Below are 22,440 nucleotides of genomic sequence, written 5' to 3' on the forward strand. Positions count from 1 at the left end.
TTTGGATCAGAAAAGGCTACAGATCAGTGAAGATCAAGAAAATGATCTTCACTTTGATAGAGAAGTAAATGTAGATGACTGAAAATATAAGATTAATTAGCATTTTATCTTCCCTATATTAAATAGTAAACCTTACTATGGCAAAGTTTCTTTATTTTGCACCCCAGAATAAAAAACTTGATGGCTGTGAGAAGACAGACAAAGAAGACTGATGATATAGCTGTTTGTTGCACAGAACATGAGCAAGGACCTAAAAAGCACCATGTTGATTTATTATGACAAAGGAAGGACTCAAAGAGAGCATGTAGGTATTACCTCCAGCATGATTCATTAATAGGCTATATTCTCCTGTTAAAATTGTTTATGTATTTCACCTCTTTACAATCAACTGAACAATGTACTGAGTATAAAATTAGAAGTGCATGGTTTCTAGTCTAGGACAACTCTTGACAAGCATATTTAAACTTAATGTGAACCTAGATGCAATTTAAAAGAAGCTAGGGAATGAGATGACAATAGAAGAGGTTGCTATGGGAAGCCCTGATACACAAGAACAGCTCTGCTCAGATAGGATACAACCCCACCTTCCCACTTGAGTATCAGACACAAAAGAAACATCAAGATTAACACGGGAAGAGCTATGACAGCAACCACTTCACATAAAATTAGATATGAATACAATACAAAGTCCATGCATGCAAAGCACTAAAATACACAGACAAGTTCAGTAAGACTAAATATTTCTTTTGCACTGTCTATAGCAATTCTAATATTATTTTGAGCATTAGACAGCTCATGGTAAGGATGCAGATTGTGGTTTTCTGCCACTTGGAAAATCCTAAATAGGTGTCTTTTAAAGGCCACTTATCAGAAACATCACCTGACACTACCAAAACATGTATGTTTTGTTTGTTTACTCTGTCCTTTTATGCTCGCTGATATTCACAGTAAAAAATGAAAATTAATGGAGGGTATTACATTGGATTCCAGCTTTCTCCACCTAGGTTTGCTAACACTGACACTGTCAGTGGAATTATGGATACCTAAAGACTGCTGTTTTCAGAAATAAAATAATTTACTGGCAGGACTTCAGGCACCAAGCAAATCTGACTTTAACTAATACACTGATTAGTATTTCCAGCGTAACAAAATTGTATACATGAGCCTGAGTCAAGACCTGTTTGCAGATACCCCTGTATCTCCTTATGCTGAGCAATTCAAAATATTTCCATCCTTCCTTTTCAGCAGCTTTGCTTACCCTTTAGTTTATGCCTGCCGCAGCTCCTGCCCAATGTGCTGACACAGCTGCAGATGACTTCAGCTGGGCCAGGCCAGGATCCCCTATGCACCCATGTGCAATGCACAGGCACACGCGCTACAGTGCAAACCCTAAAATTCCTGACATCTTATCTCATATTTACATCTCTACTGACTCCTCACCCCTTTACAGCCATCTAGACAAAAAAAACCCACAGCAGCTATATTGATGGGTAGATGCTAATTCTTGATAACAAAATAACTAACTTTTTCCCAATAATTTATTCTGTCACAGCAGTAGTACTTCTACTATTTGTAACAAATTTTACTCATCTGCTCTTAATTTATACCATTCAGAAGAAGAGGATTTTAAAATAATATTTAAACAATGTTGAGCATAACAACTAAAAGATGCCCACAAGAGACACATTTAGAGACCTGCTAAATATATTTACCTAAGAGAACAGTGAAGTTTATTTGGCAATTCTACATTTTTTAAGCTATTGTCTCAATTAGGCCAAAAAGGAGGATAGTGCTTCTGACTACAAGTCTCTGCCTGCATTCATTTACTGTTCAGTTCACAGTCTCTGAATACAACACAATCCTCCAACGGAGTCAGCTTTCATAATTCAGCAGTACAAAGTCTGCAAACACATGTAACCTAGATCCATATTTCACAGTGACAGCATATGATAGCAGAATGTGAAGTATTAATGCTAGTGTCACTACAGTCCTACACTCTACTGCACTTTAAGAGAAAGCAGCTGCTGAGATGAAATGTGTGCCAACTGTCTGAAGACAGAAACATAAGAAACATTCCTTCTGTTACAAAGGGAGAGACACACAAACAGACTTTCTTTTAGACTCAACAAGCACAAAGTTTCTTACTTTTGCCTTTTACATTTCTATTTCCAAACTGCTCACACACAGAAGGAAGAGGTACCCGGGTGGAAGTCACAGCCTTGGTTGCAGAGGAGCTCTCAAAATAAAGGAGCGCTGGGTGTAGGTGACATTGGTTTGGAAAACTGTTGGAATGCTGACACCAATCCAGCATGGTTCCCCAAAATCAGTTATGCAGACAATAAAACCCAATTCCCACCAACTACCTCATGAGATACGATCATACAGCATGCTGGTAGAAGCTTTAAGACCTTCCAGAAATATTACTGCAGCTTCTCAGTGGCCAAAAGCACTGAAATACTCTCCTGCCTGCAAATATCTTTGTCCTAAACCATCCTTGTGGAGCATGTATACTTGCTACTGAGGGTTTTCTTATGAGACTAAGAGACACACTACGGAATTGTAAATTGGATTAGTAAGGTGCACTTTTGTCATCTGTTCTCTCTACACAGAATAGTGGGAACCTGCATTTCTTGATTTGTGTCTAGTCCTGGAGCAACCACACCAAATGATCCACCACCTTTTAAGCCCAGAGTTATACTAAGAGCATGACATAATCTGAAATGTTTGGTTGTAATTCACTTAAGAACTAGTATAACCTCATTGACTTCCTTATAGAACAATTTATTGCGTATTTACAGACTGGACAATGAAATAGAGGAGGTAAGGTATTAATGGTGACACTATTTGGCAAGCTCATAGCGCAGTTCATTCAAAAGGCAATTTTAAAATTGAATGAAGAGGTTTGACTAGGCAATAAAAACAGCCACAATGCCAGTGAACAGTACTTAGGAGGAAACCCTCTAATTATCCTATTTATAAATCAACAGCAATTTTACTGATGACTTCTTCTCAAACTTGATTAAAACAACTTCAAAAAATTAAAAAATAATCAGATCATATTTATTTTATTAAATTACAATTTTAAAGTATTATTGATTCTCTCCATAAATGAAAATGATAGAAATTTGAGGACAAGAATGAGAAAACATTTTTTAAGAGAAACATTTGTACAACACTCTGCAACATAATTATAGTGCTGCCCTTGGGGAAGGGATTTTATTTTATAATGAGAATGTTTACACTGTTATGGGGTTCAATCTATCTGGGAGGGAAGGTTAAACTTCTTTCCATTAAAGACAGCCTTATAATGAAAAGCTCTGAAAGGAGAATGGAGTCTAATATAGTAGATGTAATGGCCTATTAAATGATTCACACACACAAAATGAATCAAATTCATTGTATCTTACTGTTCTTTTATGACAAAATTGTTGAAAAAATAAAACTATTGTTGAGATAATTGCATATTACATATACTGTATTACTGTAACTACTATGCTTATTGGGTGACCCAGAGTCTACATTTTAGGTACACTAATAGGATATTACATTTTAAATACTTTATAGTATTGGAATGTTGCACAAAAATCCCACTTTCACTCTGAAGGCAAAAATCAATTCAGACTTAAAGTCATGCTGCAATTCTGCATCATTCTTTTTCAATTAATTTTTTGCATACATCCTTTATGATGTCATTTCTATATTCCTGCAACAGATGTTTGTTTATATCCCAATTTACTAAAATGCTGCCATACTAGTTCCTGCTATTTTGAACATAACCTCCACAACTAGCTTGTGTTTCCAAAATATGGAACAATAAGTGTTTTCTTATACTTGCCCCCCCCAGTCTACTGCTAAAAATCAGCACCTCTGATCATTACACATTAATGGACGTTGCTTTTAAAGGAACTTGAATGTAATAAGAAATTAAGTAAAAGTCACAGAACATCTCTAAAGATACATGTATATAAACAGACACACAAAAAAAAAAAAAAAGAAAAAAGAAAACTTTTGGATTTTTCATGAAGGATTCAAAACTGTTTTCCCTTTGTCAAGACCTGATTTTACATCAGACCTATAACACAACAATTTGTCCTACAAATTAAGGGCTCTGTAATAATAATTACTGTTCATTAAGGAGCTAGTCTTGAAAACATACATGCAGACCAAGAAAAGTCAATACGACTGTACTTACTCATCTATAGAACTGATCATAAGTACACAGTTATACTAAACATAAGAAGCCCAATATTGTCTTTTTTTAGGTGCATTAGTGACTGCATTATCATCACCTGTTGGAAAGTCACGGGATGTAGCAGGTGCTATCACAGTGCAAGGAAAAGTACTAGTAATATGGGAATAAGAACATTTGGGGTACTTTTATCAAATGAATGAAATCCCGAATCAGCAGTGGCCAGAGTGATCACTTTTCCAGACTAATGGCCAAAACCTGGGACACCACAAATGGTCAAAACTTCAGATTTCAAAAGTAGGAACGTATGCTTGTAGAAGCCTTTGCAGGTATACCAAGAACTTCAAATTACTTAGAAATGTCAATTTCAACTGAATTTTATAAAAAAATAAGGCAAAATTTCTAAAGTCTTCTGATGGTATTTAGAATTGTCAAGGGAGTACCCCCTTGCAGAATTTGGTCCTTATATATTAATGAATAAGTCCTATAGCTCTTGGTTTCATTCAAGCATTTGAAAACTACCATGCTTTTTCTGAGTTTTCAGTATTGAAAATATTTCAACATGTTTGTTATTATTTATGTTATAGGAGGACAGCTCAATGCTAGCACCAAAGCATGAGTGGTGCATGAGGAACCACAGCAAACACTGTTGCTTCTATCCAGCTTCCTGGGAAAGCTGTTCAGTCACAGTGAAAAGCTCAACATTTCTCATCCACCACTGGCTATAGAAACTAGCATGCTTTAAAAGCGGTCAGCTCCTAGGCTACCTATCCTTGATGAATTTTTTAAAAATAGAATTTAAAACTATTGAACAGCGTAAAACTATTTCTTAAAGCTTTTAACATCAAAACTGAATCAAGAAAAAATCAATTCATACATACTTTAAATATATGATGAGAATTCTCACTTTTATTTTCCTTTTATTAGAATTTGAAGTAACAGAAATAATGCAAATTTTATAATCTGAAGTGAGATTAGTTTCTCCCACAGCCCACACCCTCGTCCAGAAGGCAAGCCCCATTTCCCAACCACCAGTCAATTGATATTAAACATGCTCACAATAAAAAAAAATTTAATCATTCACATCTCATTGAGGCATGCCATACAAGAAGGTGAGAAATTAGACAAACATCTATTTTCAGAAAGGAGAAAAGCACTGGAATATAGCAATCCATTTACCTTGTTTATGAAAGCAAAATATGTTGTTGAGGATAAACATGCCCATGAGGATAAACATGCCCACGAACAAGGCAGTTTTCCACTCAGACTACCACACAAAAGCATGTGATACATAAGGAGATAGAGAAATTACCAGTGTAAAAGGTAGCACATATAAATTAAAAACAGCAAGGGTTATTGAGGCCAAAATTAGGTTACTTTTCAAAGATGCAGCAAAGACTAAACTGAGAAGCCTGAAAAGCAGCTCAATAGTTTTAGCAATAGTGGACAGGCAATAGTGGACAGGCAATAGTGAAATGAGTCCATTAAATAAATAGACTCCTAATTTACCAGCAAAGGAGCCACTCGAGTTTCCAGCAGCAATCAAAGGTAGACAAGGTAAATTTTCCTGAAAGGATACTCTAAATAGTTTCATGTTGAAAGACTATAGGCCTTGCTCAACATTAACTACTCTACTTGAAGTAAAATAATTACAATAATGTACATTATCCAGCAGATGCTTTTCCATTCAGTCATTTAGGACTGCATGTACATGGTATGAACATTCATTCAACAACCACTAACAGTGAAGGTTCATCAAATTAGCTATTTATTTTCTCCTTCCCCTAGTATCTGTTTCCAGAACCTGCCTTATCCTCTCTCTATTAAAGCTAGATTACCCATACTTCAGGCATCATTACTGCATTGGAATAACACTGACACACCATACTTTTTTAATGGTTGCCCATAGCTATGTACTATATAGGCGGATGAGCTGCACATCCTCCCTAGTCATTGCATTTTGAGTATTTGTACTTACTGAACAACTGCTCTACGGGTAGTTTGACTTCCTAGATAAAATGGAGTATCACTCAAATTCCCACATGAAAAGGTTAAAGGAGATAAGTAAATAACAGAGCATAGACCTCCAAAGACTATAAGGTACTCAAGTCAAATTTCATATATCCAAACAAAGCATCTTCATCGTTATGAGGCATTCTTCTTGTTAAAATTTGCTTTTGAAACTTCAAGTTAACAAATGCTTTCCAAACTCCAATTTTGTCAAGAAAAATCCATTTGTTTTCTTTATAGTAGGTCTTTTAAAAGGGAGTCGTAACTGATGGATTACAACATGTTTCTACCTTTTCAATCTGAATTTCATAAGAATAAAATAAACCACAAATGAAAGTGCTTGTACCAGGCACATTGAACCTTTCTTCTTCTATTAGCATATCAGTCTGCAATCATAACTAGATCAATAGCGAAGATATCTGCTTAAAAGAGCACCATGCTTTCTTTTGTCAGAAATTCATTACTTTTTATTAGGGTCATTGCTTGAAAACTTCAAAACACCATATGGACCTAATTGTGGTTTATTTTGGCAAAAAGGAAGACACTGTAGAACAATTGAGGCATTACATTCTACAATTCCATTACTTTCATCCCTCTCCGTTTTATTACTGTGTCATTAAAGGCAACTTGAGTGAGCGAAGAATTATAGTGTCATGTGTACGGGCTAGTAGATTAATAACAAAACACACTCAAGTTTAAAGGTATCTAACAGCTGTTTTCATTATTTTGTGTAAATACGCTTGAAGCATATCTATCTGATTAGTGGATAGAGTGCTCTTCTCTGTCACATGCCACGGGCAGTGCTATGTGCAAGTAATCAAAGTGCTCAGAAAATGAGTTTACATTGTTCACTGCTGAAATACACAAATGTCAGAAAGTGACTGCGCATCAAAGCTTAGGCAAATCATCTGCTGCAAACAAACAGACTCCAATGCACATTGCAGCTTTAAACATTCCTCTGCAGCACAATGACTGAACTTATTGCTAGCCCAAATGAAGTGACACTCGCAGAATATTAAGTTGCTAACATTTAGATGCACTAGCAAGTTCAGCATTGGGTACCTCTGAAAAGAGTTCAGCTGCTTTCACAACCAATGATATACTGGTTTAATGTCATAATAATGCTCAACTTTATGGATAACATACATGATTTCACTGGGGAAAAGAAAAAAAGGTAATTTTTTACCTGCTATTGTGCTTTAAAAAAAAAAGAAATTATTATTATTATTGTAATTATCAGCAATCCTGACAAACAATCCCTGCTTTTATTGGTAACAAGCTCAGGCCAGGCTGGACGTCAAGGTTAGGCTGGATGGGGTTCTAAGCAACCTGGTTTAGTGGAAAGTGTCCCTCCCATGGCAGGGATTGAAACTAAATGAAGTTTAAGGTTCCTTCCAAACCAAACCATTCTAGGATTCTATGAACAAAAGTCAGTTTAGGCACAAAAACTAAGTCCCATCCTCTCTTTTCCATATATAGTCACGTAATTCAAAATTGGTAATTCAAAATCAGATGGCAGATAACACAAGTGAACTCTTAAATCAAAAGACGTCCAATGAAGTTTAAGGACAGACAAAATTTCAGTCACTGAAATGAATGACTGCATTAGAAGCTCTTTCTGTGCTCCATTTGCTTCTAGTGAAGACTGAGGCAATTTTAGTATTAAACTCTTCTACACAAGGATGAAAATGAAAGAGCCATACAGACTCATCAAAATAAAAAAAAATTAAAATAAACTCATTCTGACTCCAATGAGCTCAACAGAAGAATTTCCTCCAAATGCTTCAGTGAGCAGAAGTAAAACAAGGCAAAATCGAGAAGGATGCATACAAAGCCATGGTACTAAAACATTTTGTCTTTAGGCAGTTTTTGCTGAAGCACATCTCACCTAATACTTTTCCCAAGCACTGTGATTGTCAGCCCTTGGTATCACTTCAGTGTGTGCTGTCTGCCAAGGGTTGTGCATGCTACCACAAAACAACAAAGTCCAAGACCGATGCCTCAGAAAATCCAGTGTCAATGGAAAAGTTGTTGAGGGACCAAAAGCACTGGCTGTGAGGTGGCTTTCTTCAAAAGCACTAAAATGCCCAGGTGAACCCACTTCACCTAGACAGGCAAAAACATTCCTCTCATTTTTTTTTACTTTCCCACCACAGTCATTACTAATCTGGCTAATAAAAAATTCACCCCAATTCCAAATGCAGACAGAGTTTTAACAAATGAGCAAGAGATACCTTGCAGGACACTGTGCATTTATGAAATATCTGACTAATGAAATATAAGTTAAACACTGCACAGTATATAAAACAGACTGATTTTCCATCGTGTCTTTTAGAGGTGCTGGAAATACATCATTTCCTTCATGGGCCAGTTCAGGGCTCAAGACTATGGTCTCAAGACTAAAGCCAGTATGTGGCCATCTCATCGTCCATCTTTCTTCCCCTTCCTTTTGAGGATATCATCAGAGCAAACATCTGCAACAGCCTGGCACTATTCCTGCACCAGTTAACCAACCTTTCTATGAATTTATCAAGTTCCTCTTATTTTTGAATAATGTTTCAACAGTCATTTAAAACCAAATGCCTCTCAGGAAAAACAAACAAACAAACAAAAAAACCCCAAACCCAAACCAAACTGCCCTGCACACCCTTTGATTCATTTCCAGTCTGAGTCATTTAAATAATGACCAATTTATATCTAGTGGATGCTGTAAGGATTATCCTGCAACTTCAATAATTCCTCCTCTTTCATGGCATTTATCCTCTGACTGTATTTATAAAGATTAACATATATTCCCTTCTCAACCTTTATTTTGCTAGGACAAGTGAACCATACTCTTTTAATCTGCTGATGATGATCTTTTAATACAGATTCTCCTAATCATCCTACTAACAATTCTCTATACCTGTTTCACAGCTTAAATCAATCTTCCTGGAACACGTGTGACCAGAACAACTATTTTTCAGTGCTTTACATAGACACACCGATCTGTATATTAAAAAAAAATATCTTTTGTATGGTGTATGAAAATCACATAAGGGTTTTTCTGGGTTTGTTTTTTTTTTTAGTTTGGTATGGTACAGCTACACTGCTGCTTGGTCCATCTCCAGCAGGAAACTGACTAAATATCTGCACGTTATTTAACTCAGTATTTAATTCCATAGCCATATAGACTACTTCACCAATTAGAATCAAAAGTGACCAAGGGAAGGAAGATCTGCTTGCTTCTCTATTTAACATATATGAGAACCAACAGCTGGAAATGAAAAATGCTCAGAGCATTTAGAGGACAACATGACTGTGAATAGCTCTGGGAGGTTTTGAGGGCAAAGTCAAGTAACCCCAATGCAGAGCATCCATGATGAGTATTCTGGCACAGAGAAGGGAACATAATACCAAATCTATCCTGGAGAAATTAGAGTGTCTGCAACTGGTGCATAACTGACACTTGTGGTTTCTAAACAAAAAGAGCTCACAAAAGAGGTGAAATGGAAAAATGAGGGCTCTGTTATGATGGCAAGACTTTACACACCATTAGCCCCATGGCTGGTTGGGCACTGACAAAAATAGAGAAACATGGTCTGCTGATGAGTCCCAAGGTTCTAAGGCGGACAGGAAATACAGCACACCAAAGACAAAGTCTTTAGTTTTCTGTAAGCCTAAGGTGAGTAATGCTAAGGAGTCACAGGAAACTGGCACAGGTTTTGTGAGGAATTCACGATAAAATTCAGAGAATCAGAGGTTGACTGATTCAACATAATATCTAATTCTTTCTCGCTATAGTTAATATATATAACATTGGTTGAAAAACAGACTGAACATAATAATATCTTGTTATAAAATATCCAAAACCCCTCTACTGCAAATATGGATTCTCAACACACAGAATGCCCCATTGCTAAAAAACACAACACAACCCTTATTATATACCAAACATCTCTTCTCATACATACTTATCATAGGTCACAGAGTGATTTGAATTGGAAGTAACCTTAAAGACCATCTAGTTCAACCTCCCTGCCACAGGCAGGGACACATTCCGCTAGACTAGGCTGCTCAAAGCCCCATCCAACCTGGCCTTGAACACTGCCAGGGATGGGGCAGCCACAGCTTCTCCAGGCAATCTGTTCCAGTGCCTAACTGCTTCCTAATACCTAATCAAAATCTACCCTCTGTCAGTTTAAAGTTATCCCCCCTTGTCCTATCACTAGATAAAAAGACCCTTTCCAGATATTCTGAAGCCCCCCCTTAGTAGGTATTCAAAGGCTGAATATTTGAATTGGAATACTTGAGGAAAAAGAAGCTGAGAAATTGTTACTGGACTTGGATCTCCCATAGTTCCCCAACTAGCATCCCTACTACTTGGTGCTCATATGCCCAAAACTCTGATGAATGTTCATTACTATTTAGACACGCAACTTCAACAGAAAAGGTGAACAGCCTCCTACCTTGAAAGCGCTTCTGGTATGTTTACATTGGGATTTTCAATTTTTTTTAATGCATGGTATTTGAATTATTTAAGGAGAAGAAGAGCGGACTATTTCATTTGGGAGACACAACTGAGCAGGGGCAATTTCCAAAATATAAAATAATAAATGTCCAGAAATGTAAAAGCAGAAAAAGAAAAAAAAAAAAACCTAAACAGATTAAAAGTCTCTGCACACCAAAGAAGTTATCTGTGATTTAGCAAAATTAAAAACAATTTAACTTCATCCCATTTTGTTATGTATAAATTAAGCATCTGTATAAACTTGTTCCTACACATTACATAAAGGTCATCTCCATAGGACTGGAGAGCTCTGTTTCAAATTTCCTCTTCAAACTTAAAACTGTGATTTTATGTATTCCATCATGTCATTTTGTTCTCTTATTCTTTATTCTTTGAAATCCCCATAGAAAGTCTTTGTATCTTCTCCACTGACACCATCTAATCGTATCTCTGACTTTATCTTGAACTGGTCTGCAATCTAGCACACAACAGTGCTCGAAGCACATTCAACCCACTTAAAGTCTTAGTTTTGCATTTAACAATGATTTGGAAGGCTATCTATTCCACCACTCTTTTAAAAGGTCCTGATTCCTTGCGTTTTCATTGTTTTGGAGGTTTTTTTCCCCAAAACTAGTACTGCATTCTTTTTCTAAAGGTATTGCCATTGCCCCACGACCAGCAACAGAGATTCCTTTGCTCCCCTGAAAATTATTTCTCAAAATACTCTGTATTCTCAGCGAAGAATCTCCAAGAAGTCAGATATCCCTTCCTACTCCTTACCTCTTCTGCAATTTGCAGCACATCACCTGCTTTCCCATTATATTAGAACAACAACTACACAGAATATTTAAGTAATAAGCTTCTGTCACTGCCTCATGTGGCAACTAAGAAATAGTATGCCCAACACAACTTCCCTCTCTGTTACAATTCTGTAAGCATGAAATCACTTTAAACAACAAAAAAATCCACCTCTGCTTCTATGTAATATACATGAATTTCACAATAAAAAATACGGAATTTTCTAAATAGTGAAGGGCAGTATTTTAAAATGCAGAATTCCATGGGGACGGCCTTGTCTATAAAAACCATCTTTCACACACGTGAAGGATTTTAAGTCTGTACCTTCACATGGATTGGAACCAAACTGGAAGCAGCCACATCACTCAATATTCAGCATTTAGTTTTGTATGCCACCTCTTTCAACCTCTTTTAATAGTGTACTCACACGGAGTGCCAATCACCTTCAGCTCTCAATAAGTGCAGTGAAAATGAGGGTATTTAGCACTTTGTAGGATTCTACAATAATAACCAATAGCCTTTTTCTACCCTAAACACAAGTCTGCCATAACAATTTTAATCAATTAAATTTAAACTTACATCTTTATTACAACAATTTGATGTAAACTCTGGAAAAATTTCATGTCTGAATCATACTGCATGGGGATGATATTTAACCTAGTCCTAGCCTCAAGGAGTAAGACTGTTGTGAAAAAAAAACAGAAAGAACTGATAAGAGAACAGCAGGGAGGCAAAGAAAGCCCAAAGCAGGGCTTGCATTCATTATGCTGTAAAGAAGTTAACATAAAATCATCAAATCAATGAAAACTTTTGCTACTGTAAAAATTAAGGTTAAAATATATTATTGTTTTTATTCCAAGTACAGTTTAATTCCTGTTTTACTGATGGACCATAAGAATTAAAAGTGCCATCCATACTACTTGCTAATGAAGGTGTCATTTTCACCTCCTCTCCCATGACATCTCTCAACTGCAAACGTCCACACTTATTACAGCAAGGTAGTCTATTCTCCTTACAAGCAACACAGAAATTATTATGCATGGAAGCACATAATAATCCAGTCCAGTCGTGACTCTACCACTGACTTCCCACATGAATATGCACGAATCAATTAAACTTCTGAATGCATCAATTTCCTTCTGGAGTAATAACGATGATGATGATAATAATAATAATAATAGCTGCCCATTGTATAGGGCACCGCATGCAATATTTTCAATGCCTGCTAATGAAATGTGCTATTAATTATTAGAATGCAGTTTGTTTTTGAAAGCCAAGTACCAGTGTGTCTCAACTTCCTATTCAAAGTGACACAACTTGAATGTTTCCAAAAAACTGACTATGGGAAAATGCTTATGAGCATTATGGCAAAACCTACTTAAAAATCAAATGGCATTTAAATCAGTATGAGAACTTTTAGATCTTACCGGATATACTGCAGAGAAATTTGCAGCTAAGGGGTTAATCAGATTAGATGGGAGTGGTTATAGGCTCGGTGCCACAGGTTTTGCCCTTTGTGGCTTCTCACATCCCAGACTTGGAAAATATGAGCTGTGATACTGAGAAAGGTAAGAAGCCAGCACAGCCCCATAGTGATAAATGAGTTTGCATCATCTGTCATTAGAACTTCCTGCCAACAGGGTCATTCCCTATTAAATTACCACTTGTCAATGTTTAAAATACTGATTGATAAATGACTGTGCCAAAACTGATAACACGACAGCTTTTATTTTCTAATATTCTTGGTTACCACATTCTGCTACTTCAAGATACAGATATAGTAGGGGTTTTTTTCAAGTACTTTAGTGAAAGACAATTTAATCTAATACAAAACTAACAGGTACTGTATAACGATTGGTCCTGATATACATTACATACTATTCTTCTTGCCAAAACAAACCTACTGGCGATTTAGCGATATGTGTAGATCCAAGTTTCACATTTCATCAAATGCTAGTAATCTGTTTTATCAATATAAACTGCATTTTAATGAAAAAATTCTTTTCTTCAGTACACTTCACTTTTAGTTCCCCAGAGTACAATAATTCGTTCACGCTGTAGAACAAGAATGTTTTACAAGACCTTAACTCTCCAGAGAAATTTCTCTAAATACAAAATGCAAGTTTCACGGGAATGTGTTGTATGCAACATGAGCAATACCCAACATAATAAAAAACTAGGTTGTACAGAGAATTCTGCTTAAGTATCCTTGTGAGCTGTTGTGAGACTAAATGGGTATTATGATAGCATTTAGTTATATAGATAGATATCTATATAACAGATAAGAGTCAGTAAAACTATTCTTATCCCTGAATAGTTGAAACTACATTTTAGAAAGTTTTCAAAATTAATACATCCCAGCACACTGTTCAGCCAGGACCTCCTCTAGAAGGGCACTCTCAGTCTTCTGCTGGAGAATTCTGGGGATAATTATTCTGGGGATAAAACTGGCTTGTTCTACATGGAAGACCAGGCTGGGGTGACTGCTACTCCTTCACGATCCAGAGCAAGAATGGGAACTCCTGCATCATCACCCACCTCCCCAGTGGCACACAATGCATACACAGAGGAAGCACCTGTAAGAAAGCCCCACTGAATATGGATGCTTGAGGCACCCTTTACTCAACCACCACCCCTTACTGTAGGTGCAGCTACCTGCACTTAGCACTTACCCTACAGATGCAGAAGGTAACCAACCTGCTACTAAAGGCTCTAGAGCTGAAAAAGTCCATTTTATGCCCCTTTTGAACTTATACTGCACCCACCTCCCAATAGGCGCTGTGTCCCAGATCTTGACAGCATCCCTCATGCTTGTTGCGTAACTCAGAGTGCCAACATTAACCCTCAAAACCTGCTCACAGCAGGTGAGGAGGAAAGACATTTAGGGGAGTAATTTCCATCACCCAGTTCTTCAGCATCAAGCCCCAAGGTAGAAGCAGTCTATTGGTATTTTCTAATTATGCTAACTACCCATAAACTGTGGTGGCAGGGAGGCTATACCTACCAGAGAGAGCACGGCACACCATGGAGATGCCTAAGCCACCACCAAAGGCAGTAGCTAGCCTCAGTACCAGAATCACTATCATTAGCATAGTACCCCACCTAAGCTAATATATGCTATTTTACTGGAAGGTTAATTAGCCAAAAACTGCTCTTCTACGGTATACTGCTTCCTGTATGCAAGACAGTTCACTAGAGTTCACATGGATACCACTGCTGAACTTCTCTCTGTGCAACACAGATATGTCCCCAGTGCCCATCTATAGCTTTGAGCTTCCATGGACTCAAGACTCTCCTTGCTTGTTGACATATGTATTTTTCCCACACAGCAAAACTATTGTATAACAATATGATTAGATTCACTTAGTTATCTAAACAGAGGTGTGCAGCTCAGCCCTCCAAGCCTGGTCTAACTGATGCATTTTTTTCCTGTTTTTCACAAAACAGGCTCCCCCACATGTGACAGTCACATTTCTGTACAAGAGATCCTATCAGTGTCTTTTAAAAACTTAAGCTTTATCAAGGAACTCCACTGACTGTCCCTAAAGTACTCCCTAAATTGCAAATTCTGCCCCTCTTACAACTATAACTAAAAAAAATATAAAATCACATGGTCGAAAATGTCCTTTTAACTGCACTGAATTATAAAAACAAATTAAGAAACAGGTCTAAAATTTTTAATTCTGCATCAAAATGTGTAAGAGATAGTACAAGATGTTCGATAACAAGTTCCACTTAAACAAAACTATTTTTGTTTTCTGCTGTAATCCTCATCCTCTCATGCTTCTTTTATATTATTTCACCTTAGTCCAATGTACATTTTGAGCTCTTAGGAACTTTACTCCATTGTTGCTTATAAAAAATCTGCCTCTTCTACCACATCATGATAATAATACAGATATACTACAGTCACAGGAATAGAAATAATAACCAAAATCTATATTACAATTCTAATTTAAATGAATTCCAAAGAGTACCTTATCTGACCTCAGTCTGCTGACTGCCACACACAGCAATGGATGCAGATGAACCAAGAGAATTTATATAAAATATCACAAAAGACCTTGCAGAGGTATTCCAGAAGGCTCTGATGGCAAATAGAGATGTGAATAGCAAAGACAGAATCACTAGAAAGGCGATTTTCTTTCTGGATCATTGTTTTCTAGTGGAAAAGTGGAAATAGGTTGCATCAAAAAAGACTCTATTGATTGCATAGAAAAACAAACCCAAGCCCCAAATATTTAGGATTTTATTTACATTATAATAGAAAATATACTGAAATTAAGCCAATGACAGTGTGTGAATTACAATGTACTTAATTCCCTGTTATAAAACCCCATACACTGATATGCAACATAAGTAAGGTCATCTCCACCTCCTGAAATACCTATGCACTACGAAGTGACAGACTCGACTCTGAAGGCCTTTTTCACTCCAGGCTTAGAAGTACTCCAGTATGTATTTCTACATAACACACTTCATCAGAATACATGAAGGGGAGAATTCCAAGTCAGGAATGATAGAGGGTGATTATATATGGAGTAGTTGTGGCACCACAGCAAGCAATATGGAAGCTAGTCATTGTGAGAACCAGAATACAGGAGGATTAAGTCAGTAAATTTCTTATTCTGCTAAATCCTCAAATCCTTTCATCTCCTCTCATTGTCAGATAAGGACCACAGTCTGGTAGTTTGCTCTGGGAACACAAATTGCGCCATTATGACAAATATTTATTAAAAAGAAGAATCTTTATAAAAAAGCATTGATAACTTCTTCTCAAAAGCAAAAAAGCAGTGATTAGGTGCCCATCTGAAACATTTAAAGATACATTATGCATATATCTAACAGTACCTCTAATAGTATTCACAAGTGTTTCCTAGGGTAATGTTCCTCCTTATACCTTCATTTAATCTGTTGCTTGTGCTAGTTTGTGTACCCATCACCTACAGTAATTACATTAAGAGGTAGATATGCTACCAGATTAACCCGTGTGACATGCTCTTTCTCAAGGGTCAAATATATTTTGCTCTACAATTGCAATATTAATCTTAAACTATCTTAAAAGATCACCATCACATGCATGAGGGTGATTTCTTTGACTACCTCCCTCCCAAATCCAAAATGCAGATTATGTTTCAGACACAAACACACCCTGAGACATTCACACACAAAATAAAAGAGGTCAATGAAAAAAAAAAAAAAATTACCCTGGTTATTTTGCCTTAAGAATTTTAAAATATTTTCCTAACATCTCAACAAAATTATGCATTTTAAAAAGACTGCAGGCACTGAAATGATTCAGTCATGCAAATAATCACTTACTTACACTGTATGAGTTTGGTTTGGATAAAGCAAATTACCATTTGAAAATAACTTGAAAAACACTCTGGGCTAAGAGCTTGCTTTATAAATTTTAGCTTGGACACAATTTTCCTTAACCTTTTTCTCCTCAATCTCCACTCAGTCACTATGCTAATGCAGTCTGAGTTAAAGAAAAAAACCAACCAGCATGCAGTTGACACAACATCAGGTGCATTCAACATTATTTAAAACATGATCTTGAAAAGAAATAATAAATATTGGTTGCAGCTAAAGGTCAAAATCCAAAAAACTTCAGAGTCATGCAGCAGCAGTCCTTCCTTCCTTCTTTTTTTTAACTCTGATGATACTGGGATTTGTCTAAAAACACCCAGATCTTACAAAAGGATCAGTTGTTGAATTTATTATGTATTAGAAATAATAGAACTGATAGTTAATCTGTGTTTGTGGTTACTCTGCTGAAAAAGTTTACGGACACACAGTTGCTCATGAACATCTTGATTTTGTCCATCACTGCTGAAAACAGCTCTTTGATATAATTTCAAGTGCAACAATCACAAAACATGAACGGTGTCCTGCTTTGTGAGATGAGATTTAATACCAGACCGGGACATTAAGAAGAGCACACAATAAAATGTGACATCTTCCTCCTTTACCAGTTCGGGTAGTAGTCTAATGATTTTACCCACTTTATCACCTTCTGCTTTGGACAAATGATCACTGAGTGTATGACTTCAGACTAATTTGTCAGGTCTCATTTGACCCCATCTGCCAGGGCTGACAAGTGCAAAAGAGCTGATTTAATATATGAGACAGGGTTATCACAACTTCATCTCCAAAAAGACGCTTGGGCCACATGACTTCCAAAAGTATGCCAAAGCCACAAGACCCTTTTAAAGTGGCTCGATATCAAATATGCTGAGCATTCATAGCATTGCCTTGCTCTTGAAATATATGATCTCTAAGAAGCAATAGTAGATCCTCAAAGATACACAGGCAGGGTACTGTCCACCGCTCCATCCAGGCAGCCAAGTCCCTAAAGAACAGTGGAGGATTTTAACCCACTTGCTGAAAACATAAGTTTTGAAGACTTAACTTTAAACACTGATTTCTAAATTATTTGCATCAGTGCTTTGGAATATAAAGTTTTACAAGACACTGAAATGTAAACCTTGCAGCGTGAACATTAATGGAGAATATAACCTCAGCTTCTGTACCAAAAACCTCACCACCCCAAACTACCACAAATGTACATTCAGCCTATGCTCTGACAGAACTATAAGTACAAGCTGGTGGGTGACAAAGACATCAAGTGTGGCCAGAACTTATCAGATCAAAAGCTGTATTCTGGCAAAGTCATTATGGTGCTTTCCATCCTTATTTCAGATTAAAAACAACATACCCAGTATCGTGTTGGCTTTAAGAGTATAATCAAATTGCAGAATCATACTCTATTTAGTGCCAGTCCCATTGAAGCAAAGTTCCTGTTTGGTGGGAGGAGAGTCCCTTGTAAGAGGAAAAACAATTGTGCTAGGTTTAATCAAAAGTGAAAAGGATCTAGCGAATGTTCCCTTTGAGTCACATAACCCACTGCTAATTTCAAGACAGGCTCTGAAACAAGGGTAATAAAAAACGTCCTTTAGAGTAACTTAGAAAGACTGAAGAACAGCTACCACTGCAACTAATGCCAACATCTGCAGGTCTGCTCCCTGCTACTGGGATGCTTTTCACCTACCTGGAAAACAATAAAAGAAGAGGTAGGAGGGGGGAGGAGGGAATAAAATCCCACTGCAGAACACCAAGGGAAATATAGCTTCTTAACTACTGGCTTATCACTTTTACCATTTTCTAGCATTTCTTTTTCTTCTTTGACCTCTCCTGTTCAAACATATACAGAGCTGGGGAGCAAGCAACTCTTTAAAGACTAGAACAAGTGGGTAATCACTAAAACAAGTGGGAAATCACTCATCCTGAACAATGCAAGTTTGTACAACTTGCTCAGGACAGGCTCAGCAGATCAGACACTGCCTGAATAGCCTCTAATTATTGAAATACATTTATCAATTAGGGGATTTTGCATGTTATCAAACTCTTTCATTAACAAGGCTTTAGCTGATTAGTTGGAACATCACCATAAATAGAGAGTTTTGACAGGCTGGAAGCAATTTATGACGTGGAAAATGTACTGACCTGCTCACATCAGGAAACCTGACTGGAAAATAAAGAACTTGGCACTTTGGTCTGATTATTTGTTCCAAATCCTTAGGTCTGTGGTCAGGAATCAGCTTCATAAATTTTCCAATGGATGTAAGAAACGATTCCATATTAAAAGCAGAGTTGAACACCACAACATCAGCAACCAAGCTGTAAAAAGTGGTTAAGATTAATGAGCATACTGCTGCACAAAAGGAATGGAATTATTTTGCATGCAGTGGAAATAGGCCACATATTCTCATAAACAAACAAAAGGTGCAAGTGGAATGCTAATTAAAATCAGCCTTTTCATGTGAATTGGGAGAAACACATGTACCTTAATCAGAAATGTCTTGATTTCTGTCTATTCACTCTTTGAAATATTTTTTAAACTTTTTTTAAACTAAGTAACAAATTGCTAACACTAATCTAAAGGAGCACATCGCATTCTATCTGTTGATTACATTCCATTCATAAAATGGTGAAAACCGCATTACTGTCATTATCTCTTAAAATATAAAGAGGTAAGGCCTGTTGTAACAAAACTTCAGCAGAAGTAAACATGGAAGAAAATGGAAATTCCTTATAGCTGGTGAATGAAGTTGTTAGCTGACAAATGAAGTTGCTAAGCCACTGGCCATCATATTTGAAAAATCATGGCAGTCAGGTGAAGTTCCCGACAACTGGAAACAGGGAAATATATCCCCCATTTTCAAGAAGGGGAAAAAGGATGACTCAGGGAATTACAGACCAGTCAGTCTCACCTCTGTGCCTGGCAAAATCCTGGAGCAGATTCTCCTGGAAGGCATGCTAAGGCACATGAAAAACAGCAAGATGCTTGATGACAGCCAGCACGGCTTCACTAAGGGCAAATCCTGCCTGACCAATTTGGTGGCCTTTTATGATGGAGCTACAGAACTGATGGACAGGGGTAGAGCAATTGATGTCATCTACCTGGACCTGTGCAAAGCATTCGACACTGTCCCACACGACATCCTTGTCTCTAAATTGGAGAGACATCAATTTGATGAAGGGACCATTCGGTGGATAAAGAACTGGCTGGATGGCCACACACAAAGAATTGTGGTCAATGGCTCAATGTCCACCTGGAGACCAGTAATGAGTGGTGTCCCTCAGGGATAGGCGTTGGGACTGGTCTTGTTCAACATCTTTGTCACTGACATGGACAGTGGGATTGAGTGTGCCCTCAGCAAGTTTGCCAATGACACCAAGCTGTGTGGTTCGGTTGATACGCTGGAGGGAAGGAATGCCATCCAGAGGGACCTTGACACGTTTGTGAGGTGGGCAGGTGCCAACCTCATGAAGTTTAACCATGCCAAGTGCAAGGTCCTACACCTGGGTCAGAGCAATCCCAGGCACAGCTACAGGCTGGGCAGAGAAGAGATTCAGAGCAGCCCTGTGGAGAAGGACTTGGGGGTGCTGGTTGATGAGAAAATGAACGTGAGCCAGCAGTGTGCGCTTGCAGCCCAGAAAGCCAACTGTATCCTGGGCTGCATCAAAAGGAGCGTGACCAGCAGGTCGAAGGAGGTGATCCTGCACCTTTGCTCTCGTGAGACCTCACTTGGGAGTATTGTGTGCAGTTCTGGTGTCCTCAACATAAAAAGAACATGGATCTGTTGGAACAAGTCCAGAGGAGGGCCATGAGAATGATCAGGGGACTGGAGCACCTCCCATATGAAGACAGGCTGAGAAAGTTGGGGTTGTTCAGCCTGCAGAAGAGAAGGCTGCATGAAGACCTCATAGCAGCCTTCCAGTATCTGAAGGGGGCCTATAGGGATGCTGGGGAGGGACTCCTCCTTAGGGACTGTAGTGATAGCACAAGAGGTAATGGGTTAAAACTTAAACAGGGGAAGTTTAGATTGGATATAAGGAAATTCTTTCCTGTTAGAGTGGTGAGGCACTGGAATAGGCTGTCCAGGGAAGTTGTGAATGCTCCATCCCTGGCAGTGTTCAAGGCCAGCTTGGATGACGACTTGGGTGATATGGTTTAGAGCGAGGTGTCCCTGCCCATGGCAGGGGGGTTGGAACTAGATGATCTTAAGGTCCTTTCCAACCCTAACTATTCTGTGATTCTATAAATACTCATTTCTACTGAAGGACAACTTACTTTTGATTAACCTACCTTCAACTGACCATGTGTGGCAGGTAGCAGGTTATTAGGGATATGGAATGTTTTTTTAAGCTATGCATACATAATCTTGATTAGAACTATACCCACCAAATATGTATGTTTTATATTAATAATTTATAACATACAAAATACATAGCACAAAGCATCAAAAAATGTTTGATGAAAATTGGCATATTATTGTCATGTTTTGTTCTTTACTGCTGTTTTAAAATCACATGGATCAACAATTTTAAAATTAGGTTAAACGATAACATAGGTATTATTTCTCCACTTAGCCTGGAGAAATCAAGGAGCTACAGAATCATTGACTTAGCTAGGTTGGAAAAGACCTTTAAGATCATGTAGTCCAACCATTACCCCAGGACTGTCAAGACCACCACTAAACCATGCCACTGAGGGCCTCATCTACACGTTAAATCAGAAAACCTGAAAGCTTATTCTGGAAGTGCTGACACAATCTTAGCTACACTGGCAAACACACAACACTAACTGAGGTAAGAAATGCTTTATGGCCAGTTGGTTTTCTCAGTATGTTATATATTGTGATACAGACCCATGGGTCACAAGATACATTGAGGACATGTGTTCATAAGTCACTAGGTTGGTGAAAAGTATATTTGAGGTGAGAGGCTGTCATTCATCCTCACTGCATCTCTCAGCTGTCTGGTCAAGAGAAAACTGGCACTGCTCACCGAAGCAGCAGTAGTCAGCAGGAAAAGCAAAAAGACCCACAACAGAAAAACAATCCTTTTCAAGCAGGCTGCAGGAATTCCACACTCTCCCACATCTATGGTTTTTAACCCACTGGTCTCATTTTTGCACAAATGGTCCAGTCGTCTTTGCTGTATCGGTTTAGAGATGAGATGAGACAGTGCAGGAGCATGGCACGTTTCTTTACTGCTCTCTGACACGTAGCAAAGCCTCTAATTGTATCATGTCTGCTTCTCCCGCGCATGAAGTCTAACCTGCCTAACTTTTTCCTGCAGGCTCTGCATATCACTGTCAAATTAGAAAGATCCCATCACTGCCTGAGCAGCTAAAAGGAATCAGCCACCACTGAAAAGTGTGATTTTATTACGTTAACTCTCCAGTAATAGCAGGGAGGGAAAAAAAATAAAATCTTTCTTAATAATCCAAAGCACCAACTTGAAGATTCAGAGTGCTCTTTATTTTAATCATCTCCAAAAAGCTCTATGCAAAACTGGAAAGATATATTTTCCTATTTCTAATAGATTTGGAAGATGGGAAGATGACTTTCTTTGCAGATGTAGGTAGCAACTAACAGTACAG

General features: G+C 37.7%; 1 protein-coding gene across 7 annotated transcripts in view; it reads right to left on the reverse strand.

The window, feature by feature from the left end:
* GTDC1 (glycosyltransferase like domain containing 1) overlaps nucleotides 1-22,440 on the reverse strand; it is a 202,838-nt gene that overhangs the window by 86,108 nt on the left and 94,290 nt on the right. For 6 of the 7 annotated variants that reach the window (XR_009726990.1, XR_009726991.1, XM_061363695.1 and 3 more), the window contains exon 4: nucleotides 18,996-19,169. The exons of the other annotated variant lie outside the window; for it this stretch is intronic. Coding sequence is in view for 4 of the 6 variants with exons in the window: in XM_061363695.1 (XP_061219679.1) it covers nucleotides 18,996-19,169 (174 nt within the window). In the remaining 2 variants the exon portion in view is untranslated. The remainder of the gene's footprint in view (nucleotides 1-18,995; nucleotides 19,170-22,440) is intronic. 7 annotated transcript variants of the gene reach the window in all.

Source organism: Neopsephotus bourkii, unplaced genomic scaffold, assembly GCF_033783945.1.
Source record: "Neopsephotus bourkii isolate Nb327-2 ecotype Australia unplaced genomic scaffold, CSIRO-AGI_Nbou_v1 NB_1181, whole genome shotgun sequence".
Classification (NCBI taxonomy): domain Eukaryota; kingdom Metazoa; phylum Chordata; class Aves; order Psittaciformes; family Psittacidae; genus Neopsephotus; species Neopsephotus bourkii.